The sequence below is a fragment of the Astatotilapia calliptera genome, chromosome 2 (assembly GCF_900246225.1).
Source record: "Astatotilapia calliptera chromosome 2, fAstCal1.2, whole genome shotgun sequence".
Taxonomy (NCBI): Eukaryota; Metazoa; Chordata; class Actinopteri; order Cichliformes; family Cichlidae; genus Astatotilapia; species Astatotilapia calliptera.
In genome coordinates this window covers 32,886,795-32,898,827 of record NC_039303.1, presented here as the reverse complement: position 1 = coordinate 32,898,827, position 12,033 = coordinate 32,886,795, and the positions used below count along the sequence as shown (strand labels likewise).

Genomic DNA, 12,033 nt, shown 5'->3' with positions numbered 1-12,033 from the left:
ATTTTAAGTCAAGATTACTGCGTAGGGTTGATGCTTTAATTTGTGTTGTCCTGCTACCGCATCCAAAACGACTACTTTCTGGAAACGTCTTGTTAAGATACATATTCGTATTCATTATTCTGTGGGCTGTAGCAGGCCAGCGTGTTCTTATCATGTAACGTCAATGTTTCCGACAGTCATGAAGGCGGCGCGCTCTTGTGGTTGACGGTTTCGACTCTGCTACTCGGGTCGAGGTTTTCGCTGGGTGGGAACTTGTAAATAGAAACACCCTCAGCTGTGTAGTCTACTTATTTCACATGTCACAGCATAACTTGTTTAATGACACCACTGAAAACTATTACAACTCACATTTTTACAGGTACTTATTTGGCGGCAATTAGCAGGCTCCCCTCATAAATGGTACGGTCCCATCTTAACTTCCCAAACAAAAATGGCACATGAGTGTTTGTGAGGTGTGTCGATAACGAAAACGAAACAACGACGTGTGGCCGACACTGCAAACTAGAAAGCCGTAGCAGCACGACCCGTTAGTTTCCTCAGACATGGCACTGCAAGTATCAGCTCGAGTTTCCCGTATCGGGGCTCTCCCGTACTACACCGGCGGCCCTCTGTCCCGTGTCAGTGCTGACACTCAGAGTGTCGGTGTCAAGTTCAAACATATTTTAACTCCTGGAAGCCCCCAGCTGGGAAGGAGGCCAGCAACAAGTGCTCCCCGCAGCCATATTAACGCTGTCCGCCGAACTGACAAGTTCTCAACGACAACACCACTTTGGCGGTCCAGCCGAGGCACCCATTCCTCCTTACCCCAGGTGAACAGAGGCTGGCTGGGCAAGTTTGCCCTCGGTACCGCCTTTGGAGTGAGCACAGCCGTGCTGGTCCAGTCTCTCCACACCGGAGCTTTCACCGCCATGGCCCTCAAAATTAACCTCGACTCTGATAAGGAAGACTGGAAGAAAACCAAGGGTGAGAGAATTCAGTGACAGAGACGAAGATTTTAATTTAAGTTGACAACGCTTAACCTGCAGGGCCTTTGACGCGTGTGTGCGGTCACGTGACCGCCAGAACCTGTCCAGCTGTTGTCACAGGGATCAACAGTACCGATAAAGCAATTAGTGGTAACAGATCAAAGTACACATGTATTTCATACACATTATACTGTATATTAAAAATATCGAATTAATAAATTAAACTTAATAAATATGTAAAACACACCAATATTTTTAATTAACTGTTAAATTAAATAATACATGATTAAAATACAGTAACGTTATAAAATTATAAATTATGGAATGAAACTGACTTACTGCTGCCTGAAGTTGTAAGCTTGTGAAAAATTTCATGCACTATTTAGTTTCCTTCATAAGGTTGTGGTCTGAAGTTTACATACACTCATCATAGGCATGAATGTCATGGTAATTTTGGGCTTTAAATTGTATTAATTTTTTATTAACTGTTGTTTTTTCTGAATGAAATGATTGTACAGCATACATCTTTAATGACTTAAAAAATAAATTAAAGAATAGGATGCACAAATTTGAAATGATTTTTGGTTCTCTTTAATCTACACAGGGTGAAAAGTATACATACAGGCTTAAATGGACACATACAGCCCCATTGATATTTGGTTAAATGTCTGGTAGCAAGTTGTACTCGAACAGATGCTTTTGGTAGCCATCAACAAGCATCTGGCATAATTCTGGCCAGATATCTGACATCTCTTCTCGGCAGTTCACTTAACTGGAGTTCATTTAAATTCAATTGTTTCCAGTCATAGAGCTGGAATTGAAGCATTATCTAAAAGTTTTCAGTTGGGTTGAGGCCAAAGCTTAATGGAGCCATTTCTCAACAACTCCAGATTCCATAGTCAAACGACTATATGCAAGAATAAGTTTTCTGGATGTGTCACCTCCTTTGCAAAGTCTGGAAGAAGATCCAAACTGTCACTCTCAGATGAGAGGAGATTGGTTTGGTACAACCAGGAGTCACAAAGACTCAAGCATGTCATGAACTGGAAACTGCTGGAACACCAGCATGACTGAGTTTTACATTGTCATGGACTTAGAGGGTGCTGACCAAATTTGCTACTGCCTACATGGACAGGCCAAAAGCCTTCTGGAGAAATGTTTTTCTCAAAATCTGCCAAGAAGAGTGATCAAATATTCAGTCAGAAAGTCATTGATGTCTGCTCAAAGTGCAAATGACAAATACATTTGATGTTATATGTTTCAGATGACTTACTGCCTGTTCTCTTTATCTTACTTTTCTCTCAGACTACCTGCTGTCTCTGAGCGTGGAGGACAGGCGTCAGTACTACTGGACAACTGACTACAAGCCACTGGATGAGATCTCAGTGTGGACTCCCACTGCAGGTCAGACCCTCAGCATCAGTCACAGTTACCATTCTGTTCACAAAGAGTTGAGTGATAGTAGTGGTAGGGTTTTCCAAGATTCTCAGATTTCCAAGGTTTCAGATCATTAACAATTATTTTAATACTGGACAGACCCCATATGTAGCTGCTCCGTAAAGGTAGGCATAAGATTCAGCTGCTAAAAAATGCAGTCTGATTATAAACATCAATATATTTTTTTCTGAGTGAAAAAAAATGCTGCCCCACACATCTCTGGTTTTTAAGAGACAATGATAGGCAGTGTGCTCAAACGCTGTCAGGCGGAGTCAAGTTTTTAGAAATGAAAAACTATTTTGTTTTGAATTAGCTGCAGAGCTTTCAGTGCACAATATTGTATTATTTAACATTATATAGGTATATTTAGAATGATGAATTAAGGTGGTGATTTCCAATATGCACTAGAGTGGTGTGCAGCAAGAATGACTCAGCATTTTGAAGTCTGAGGTCATGATCCTCAGCCGGGAAAGGGTGGAGTGTTCACTCCAGGTCAGGGATGAGTTGCTGTCTCAAGTGGAGGAGTTTAAATATCTCAGGATGTTGCTCACAAGTGAGGGAGAGTGAGATTGCAGAGTATTAGCTTGTCCATGACCTTCCTCTGAAGGGTGGCTGGGTTTCACACTGAATAGAGCTAAGTCAGATTGTTTGATGGTTTGGGCATCTGCTCTAGGATGCCTCCTGATCACCTTCTAGGTGAGGTATTTGATGCATGTCCTGACAGGAGAAGGCCTTGGAGCATCTCTGTTTGATATCTCCATGGATGGATGGATGGAGGTCATACATTTGAAGGGTCACTGCAGATCACTACACTTGCTTTGATGAAGGTTGTGGAAACTAATAGTTTTTAGTGCTTCAATGTGTTTGCTTTAGATTCACTTTGCTATATAAAGGCCTTGAACAATGAAATGACAGATCCCTCTTGTATGAATCTGTATCTCATACTGTAGATGCTTGGCAGGGAGTGTGAGAGTTCTGACAGTCGCTTAAGGATTGAGTGCCTTCCTGGCAAATCATTTCATTACATACACATCTTGTGATCTTCTATAAATGGTGGCAGCCTTTTCCAAGAATTGTTTAGGACATGATGCTTTTTGTATGCGTTGAACTACAGATGTATCCCCTGTGCTGATTTATCAGGTAAGCAAACCTGGTCCTGAGGCTGTTTGTGTCTCTCATCATCAGGTGGTTCGCAGCCAACTGACTACAAGAGGAATGAAAAATTGGACCAGAAGATTTCCCTTTATAACGGCGACATCACCAAGCTTGAGATAGACGCTATAGTCAATGCAGGTATGTGTGTGTGTGTCTATGTTTAAACCTTTGTGAAGTTGTCTATTTTCACACAGGTCAAAATCAAATGTAATTAAAAAATAAATTGATGAAGCTCAATTTTATTTTGCTGTTATTTGACTAAAAATAATGGCTCGCAGTGGTGTACAGATGAAACCTCTGGAAAAGAATAATGTGAAGAAGAGTCAGTCAGAGGGAAACATGAGAAAGGATTATGTTTTTAAAAGCTTGGTGCCAAACTGAGTGCCGCCTCCAATCCGTTTGTGCATTGATGTGCATACATTTAGCAAGGAACACCTGTGAGGGAGGTTCGCGCTGTGATTATGGGTATTATGTTTTCTCAGTGTGTGGGAGATACAGCTACAGGGCTTTATATGGTTAAGAATCCTACTGTGAAGTTTTCTTTAAAGTGGAGTACAAAAGAATAAAAGAACAACAGAACGGCTGAGAATCAGAAGATTTGCTGAGTCGCTCCCTGGAAACTTTAAAAGTAGACAAAGAAACACAAAAGCAGAGCTAGCATTCATCTGAAGTCTCCATGCTGGAAGAATTATGGACAGACTCCTTTGATATATGTGAAATTCATATGCTTTGTTTGTTTATGTAGCATCCCCCAGCTGTTTGGTTTAAGAACACTGTATCTTTTAATGTCTGTGCACTGCAGAAAGTGATTATTTTCAACTCCAACTGTTGATATGCATGCATGCATCTGCTGGACATCGGAAATGGCCTTGCTGGCTGCAGTTGGCCTATGAGCAAAAAGGTTGACATTTACCCATGGCAGTGGCTGATGTTTATCTGCTGCGTCAGATCAGTTTTGCTTTGGGTAAATGTTCAGCAATAGTACGATGAAGAACTGGGAGAGTCTGAAATGTCTGAGTTACTGGAACAAGAGGCTGAATAAATAAAAATATAAAACTAAAGACAGACAATAAGTGCAAAACAAAACTTAAAAACCACTCTGATAACGGTAATGCTGTTAACCAAATGATTTTTAAGCCATTTACTAAATTTGTTTTTTAAAATTCTATTTAATATTAAATTATTTAAAAACGGACTAGCTCTGGAACAGAAGAGACGAATGTCTTAATTCCAAAACTACTTGCAAATATTGAATTATAAATAATATTTAAGCTATATCTAATCAGCCGACACATATAACAGAAATCCAATGCATTTAGGCATGGTCGAGAAGTTAAAACTGAAGTTTGGACCATGAGAGTACCCCATTCCCGCCATTCCTGTCAGCTCAGAACTGAAACTGAGGGTATGATTCATACAGTCTCACTAAAATAGGATAATAAAAGTTTGGAAACTTTTGCCTTGTCCGATGAGTCTCCATTTATGCTCTGAAATTTGGATGGTAGGTTCAGAATTTGGTGCAGACGATAGGAAACCATGGATCTTGTCTGTGTTGTAGTTCAGTTCAGGCTGCTGGTGGCGGTATAATGGTGTGGAGGATATTTTTTTTGGCCAATGTTGGGTCCATTAGTGCCAACTGAGCACCTCTGATGAATGCTTCCAGCACCTTGATAAATCTATGCTATGAGGAATTAACACAGTTCTGAAGACAAAAGGGGGTCCAATTCAGTACTAGCCAGGTGTACCTAATAAACAGTCCAGTGAATGTATATCTAACTCTTAAAACATTTTTTGGTCTCATGTCCTCCCATCACTTGTTGTTCTCAGGTTTTAGATAGTAGTGACCATTAGATGGAGCCAGAAGCCACTTGATCCATTCGAGACTTTCTTTTTCCCACAAGGCTGTTTGGGCATGTGGGGGAAATTTAATCGGTGTCTTGGCACTGGTGATGCATCGGGGGAGAGTGAGGCAGGCCAGCATGCCTAAATGATGCTTGATGATGAGGCTTTAGCAGAAAATGATAGATTTTCACTGGCAGCTGACTGTCAGCAGGTGCGCGCTGTGCCAGCATCCAGTGAATATTTTGATCGTTGACTCTCATAGTTCAGTGTGACTGCTTCTGTTTGTGTGTGCTTGCAAGTAATTATACATGCATCTGTCTACAAATGTTTCAGTAATTATGTGTGTATACAGTAAGTACCGTCTCTGTGTTTCTGGAGAGGCGAGTTTGTATTTTACAAGAGCTTTTACAGAGTCGTGGGATGCAAAGTAGCACAGAATTAACAAGAAGAAACAGCTAGTAAAGTGTCATTTAGCGGAGAGGACGAGGCAAGGTGACGAAGAAAAACCTCAGCAATGCCAGAGGAAACATGACTGAGAGATGGAGCGTGAGAGAGTCACACTGAGTGACAAAAAGCAAGAGGGGAGTCTGGAGGAGTGAAAAGAAGAAGATGAAAGAGACACAGGGAGAGGACACAGGCTAGTATTTAAATCTCAGACTGCATTGCCATGGCAACAAGCAGGTACAGGGTACCCTCAAAGGAGCTTTGGGCGGCAGAGTCCGATCATCCTTTCTGCCTGACTGATTGGCTGCCCAGCTGACTGTCTCCGTGGTCATTTTGTTGACTAAGCTGCTGACCTTTTCTCCCAGTGACTAACTGATTGACTAAGAGGCTTTGAGTGATGCCAGTTGCACTTAAAGAAATATGACATTAAAATAAAAGGAAACATCGAGCAAGTTAATTACGCTCATTTTTGAAATTGTAAACTTTCTGCTGTTGCAGCAAAGCTCTGACCAGAGCGTGCGGTTTTTGACATGTGGAGGAGTGTTGTGGATTTTCTGTGGCTGCTTTGAAAGGCCTTGAAGCATCATTTGGCCCCTAAGGCAGCAAACATTCAATTGAAGCCAACTGTGGCCAATTATACGCTATACTGGCAGGCTGGTAGGTAGGTTGGGAGGGTGGGGGCCTCCAGGCCTGGCTGGTGGTTAGCAATTGATTAGACACTCAAACACACGCACACATATATATGCATGAAGAGAGACACTCGTGTACACGAATGCATAGGGACGGATAAATTAACAGGTTTGAACTTCACGTGCTCCCTTATCTTGTTTCATTCCCTCCCTTCCTTCTCTCCTTTCCTCAATCAGCACTCGTTGATCAGGTAAACAGGGCGTTGCAGGGTGGGCGCTGGTTGTCGTTTGTGTCTCTCTCAATAAAGATTGGATTTACAGTAACCCTCAACTCCTCCTTCCCTCCTCCTCCTATTCCTCCCTCCCTCCTTCTTTCCACACTTTTACTGCTCCTGGCTTCTGCCCACTCCTATAAAACACTACAAACATAAAAACCCACAAGCACTTAAGAGCCGTCCGGGTGGTGGTGGTGGGGGGCATACTGGGGGAGGAGACGTGGGCAGAAACATCCTCCTCTTTACACCCCTCAATCACTCCGTCCGGAGAAGGGTAGGGAGATGGAGGGGAGGATATATTATCTCTGATGGGCTAGCTGATTAAGATGGATTGCACAATGAAATGTCGTTGGAGTGATGCGTTCTTGGAGTGTGTGTGTGCTGCTACGCAGCAACTAACTTTGCATTAAAACCTTTTTTCAAATTGATTAAATGCAAATTTGTTGAGCTCTACTGAACTGCATTTTTGCCCTGCAAAAGTTTTATTCTTCATTTCCATTTCTACACTTACTTTTAGCCCCCGTAGTGTTTATTATGTTTGACATTAAATGCCATTTATTCTGGCCCACCGTCTTCACTGCGCAGAATAAAATCTAATTGAAAAAGATTTAAAAACTGAACCGATAAGTTCTCTCAGTATTTTTGTGTGATGTCCTTTTTTTTTTTTTTCCGTGGAGCTAATTCGGTGCGTTAAAGTAAATGCAGCAGCAGAGTCAGCTGATAAATCTTTCAGGCTAGACTATAAAAAACTGTCCCTAAAATTAAGCCGTGCACCGTCAAGAGATAAAGAATATTCCGGTCCTATCTCAGTCTTCGCAGCTGAACCACTTGTCTTCGTCACAATTTCTGCTTGCCAGGAGTCTTTGTGTGTGTGTGTGTGTGTGTGTCACACCTTTACACCCTTATTTAGATGTGCTGTTAAGACTACATATATGTAAGTCTGCATGTGTTCCCCTGCTTTTGCCAGGAGCACACATGAACCCAGCTCTAACTGTGTGTACGTGTTTGATGTGCTTTGTCTATGAGTGGTTTGATATGTGAGCAGGTATCCTGTCATGTGCATGTGTGTGCCTGTGTGGGTGGATGAGATAGGGTCTCCCAGGTTTTCCTCTGCTGGTCAGAGATAAAGCTGTTGGTTGGCTCTGCTAACCCACCCACTGTGGCTAAAGCTGAGAGATACAAGATTAGAGCCAATAGTTTTCTCGGCCCCCAGGTGACCGACAAGAGGGAGGAAGAGAGAGTCTGTATGTGTAGGCTGGACTTGTAACATCCCCCTGGATAAGAAACCTAGAAAAGGAGATGGATGGATGGATAAAGGAGCAGGGGTGGTGTTGTGAGGGACAAAAGGTCAGGCATTAGACAGGTGAAAGGCACTAACTCTTCAGGTCACCTAGGATTTCCACCCCAAACCGTCACGTTACCGTCAGCGCAACATCAGCTTTTTGAAATAAAAAGTGTGATCGGATTGATGAACAAACATTTCTTGAGAAAAGCTGGGAGATTAAAAGCCTTTCATGAGTAATTGTAGACCGTCAGGGAAAATAGAGATATTCATAGCGTTAACTTGAGATGCTGATCAAAGCCTGAAGCTTAACTCCTCGGGAATAATAATAAAGGTTTAGGTGTGCAGTCGATTCAAAGGTCAGAAGGAGACTCGGCTCAAAGTCAAATCAGCTTGAGTGAGTACAGTTTCAGTATTCTGTTTCACAGAAGAGATGCATCTTTGTTTAGGTACATATTTACATGAATATAGGACAAATCGTCACACTGGAGAAGGTGGAAAAAGCACGAGGCCTTTTTGCTCAAAAGCCCACTGAAGCGTTGGTTTTCAAAATGCTTGAGGATTAATGAATTGATTTCAGGTTTAAAAATATTCAGGCATTATGCAGATTTTTCTCCCAATGGCATCTTTCCTGGTAATTAGTCAATCAACAGAATTAAGTGCTGATCTAAATTCTGATTTTCTTTGTCACATTTAATAGTCAGTTTTCAGCCGTCTACAGCTACTGGTCTGTTTGTTGGCAAAAAACAAGGAAATTAAGGGTCTTGCTATGGCTTGTAAAAAGATGCAACACTGATGAGATGATAAGTAGTTTTTTACTCTTTGCTTTTTTCTTGTAGCCTAAACTCTAGGTTCTCAAGAATGACTCGGTCTGAGTGCCGAATAGGAAAAAAAGTGACTAGTTTAAAAAAAAAAAAATCTATTTATTTTTTAATAGACCATTTAACACGTAACAGTCAATCTCCTCAAAAATTTCTTCTCTAGAAGGAAATAAAAGGGCAGGAAAAGCAAACAAAATGTTCAAATTGAGACCAAAAATACGCCTCCATTCAGTACAAAAAATACAGCAAACAAAAACTGCATGGCTCTCGAAAAACAACTATTCAGGCCAACTTTCTGTTAGGTCTTTAAAATAGTTTGAAAAGCTTCCCCAAGCCCTTTCAAATGTGTTTGTCTTTCCGCGTATATGTTATTTGTCTGTGTTTTTCCTTTTTTCTTTTCAAAAAAACTGACATTCATTAATGCTTGCTTATTTTTGTTGCTCATACAAACTGAACAGAAGAAGCTTTTGAAATTACTTTTTCACATGTCTCTGCCAAACAGTGTTCCACCAGCCCAGGGATGTCAAACTCATTTCACATTGCAGGCCATATGCAGCCCACTTAGACCTAAAGTCAAGTTTAACTACATATTTAATCCCTGGGAAAACGTGCTCCTGTAGTAAATGAAAGAAATCTGTCAGCGTGACTATTTGGGCTTGAATTTTAAGAGATAAATGTGTAAAATTACAGAATAGTTCTGGTGACTCATTTCCCATAATGTCCTCTAATTATAAAACAGAAGGCTTTTACTAAGTCACAGAAAATGCTGTGTACACATTGTTAAAAAAAATACCTTTCTCAAGTAGGACATGAAAAACAAGAACTTTTCTGTCATTTAATTCATAATCTAATCCTTAATTACTTTCGTGTAGTGTAAATGGCCAATTGAGATGTGTTTTAGGAGTGAAAGCTGAAAAAATTCAGTTAAAAGTCCAAAATCTGTTCACTCACATTTTCCAGAGTTGTCCAGTGGGTCGGGTTGGAGTCTGCACCGAGCCGATTCTGGCCCCTGGGCTTTATGTTTGACACCTCTGCTCTAGGCTTGTACATTTAGTACAAAGGCATTTTTGAGTTCCCTCCCCAGACGCCTTAACGCCCACTCACATCCTGGGCCATCTGACCTCAGGAATTCGCATGATAAGTTGGGGCCAGGTTTCACAATGAACACACCCGAAACTCTGGCTGATTGGGACCCACACCCAGTTTCACACCTTGGCTCAGGCGATTAGAGGATCATCAGGGGGTCCTTTTGTCCCTCTGTGGGGGGAAACTCCCACTAGGTTTAAATCTGGGACTCTCCACCATTTGACCTTAGAACTGAAGAAGCTTCTCGGATGAGAGGTGAAACGTCTTCAAGCAACTTAAAGAAGTCCAGACGCTTTTCTTTGCAAGCTCGATGACCTGGATGACTGAGAACCTTCACAGACATATTAATGGGGATGGCTGTTCTTTTATTTTTTTTTAACACCAGCTGCATTTATCAGACTCGGGGAGGTTTAGTCTGCTATGAGGGCGGGACTAAAGAGTTGAAACTGAAGATAAATGCTCCCTTGGTCTCGCTCTGTGCGGGCTATATTACAGTTTAACATGAACCGTGGATTAATGAAAAGTACCACAGTGCATTCTTTCAGTGTTGCTCTCACGGCCTGAATAAAATGTTTCTGCTCTCGGCCTGCAGGCCCCACTTTGAGAACCCTGGTCTTAAATGATTAAATGCTTGTTCTGTTAATTGAGAAAATAATCACTTCATTAATAAACAATGAATATAATTGTTTCTTGCAGCCACAGCTCTTTTTTTCTGATGTTGTTGTTGTTGTTGTTAGTGAAGATGATCCATATTTAAAGGCTTGCTCTGCTTGGCGGCACTGCAAAAACTTTGTAATATAAGATCTGGTTCCTGCTCATGATGCAGACTATAGAGCTCGAGTGAGCAGACACAAACACTGTAAATGGCTATTAATGCTTTTTTTTCTATAACGGTGGGTAATTTTGAATTGGGCCGTAAACAGAAGTGATACAGCAGAAGCCGCACAAGATCAGCTTAATCTTTTATTATTACATTGTGTATACGGGTGGATGCATGGTGGGAGCATTAATAATTAAACAAAAGTGTTTTTTTAAGCTTGGATGCTTCCTTCGATTGAAATATAAATTCAAGTCAGTGTTGGGGCATCTTTTATTGATTCCAGAGAACTCCATGCTTGATGATGTCCTGTAGCAGTAGCAGGGTTGTGGGGGCCTATGGGTTATAGAGGATGAAGTTATTGGGAGTGTTGGGGAGTTATGGATGAGCGGACCCAGACGGATGGACAAGCAGCAGGACATCGACTAGAAAATGCTGGAGGAAAAAGGTGAGAGGGATGTACTCTCTGATCCTGTTTGGTGATTTTTAAGAGGATAAAACAGGCGAACCCTTGGCGCTGCAGGTAGAGCCCCTTACAAGAGCATTACCCTACAGCGTCACACTCCTTCTGCAAGGCTTCTCTGATTCTTAGCTGGCTTTGTCAATGGGGCTTAGTGCTGTGCTTAGCGCCAGAATCAGCCTGGCAGACGTCGCCGTTTTTTTTTCCACGCTGCCGGAGTGTGTATGGGAGATTGTCAGGCCTGACGTTGTTCTAAATTGCTTCAGCGCAGCTAAAATTATTTCTTAGATTTCACCTGAGCTGCATTTTCCTCATTTGACTAGAGTGATGGGGGACATTCAGTGGGAATCTTGCATGCTTAACCACTTTATAAGGGATTTTCCAGCATCAGGCCAAGGATTAAGTTTTCTTTTGTTGTCGTTTCTTTTTCTTTTTTTTAACTGATCTACTGTATCTGGTCCAGCTTCTGGTGCTTAAGCTGGTAATAGTGTAATAGTGTGTTTGTTTTAAGTATGTACATAGTGTAGCTGTTATTAGAGGATAATCAAGTTGTAGCCAGCTGTAGTAATTTTATTTTATTTTTTTAAGCAAGAGGAATGAATGTTTTCAAGGCTTCATAGACACCCTTCGACGTCTGCCAGTTAGTCACCAAGTCACACGTTTTACTCTAGGGAGGCAGCTTGTTGTGATCCACCCGACCTCTCTGGTAGTAGCAGGGGTGTGAGGGGGGAGGATTGATGGAAATCCCAGAACGGACCTAGTCGTGCTGCTGAGGTCTCTTAGGCCCCACAGCGTTCTCTGTTTCCTGCAGTTACCATAT

The 12,033-nt window shown here is 41.7% G+C and overlaps 1 protein-coding gene across 3 annotated transcripts in view; it reads left to right on the top strand.

The window, feature by feature from the left end:
• Positions 1-427: 427 nt before the first annotated feature.
• The window catches only part of macrod1 (mono-ADP ribosylhydrolase 1), a 148,967-nt gene continuing 137,361 nt past the window's right edge, over positions 428-12,033 (top strand). For 2 of the 3 annotated variants that reach the window (XM_026143656.1, XM_026143655.1), the window contains exons 1-3: positions 428-963; positions 2,271-2,369; positions 3,588-3,695. In XM_026143656.1, the coding sequence (XP_025999441.1) occupies positions 543-963; positions 2,271-2,369; positions 3,588-3,695 (628 nt within the window). In that variant the 5' untranslated portion in view covers positions 428-542. The remainder of the gene's footprint in view (positions 964-2,270; positions 2,370-3,587; positions 3,696-12,033) is intronic. The other variant, XM_026143653.1, reaches the window with a different exon arrangement.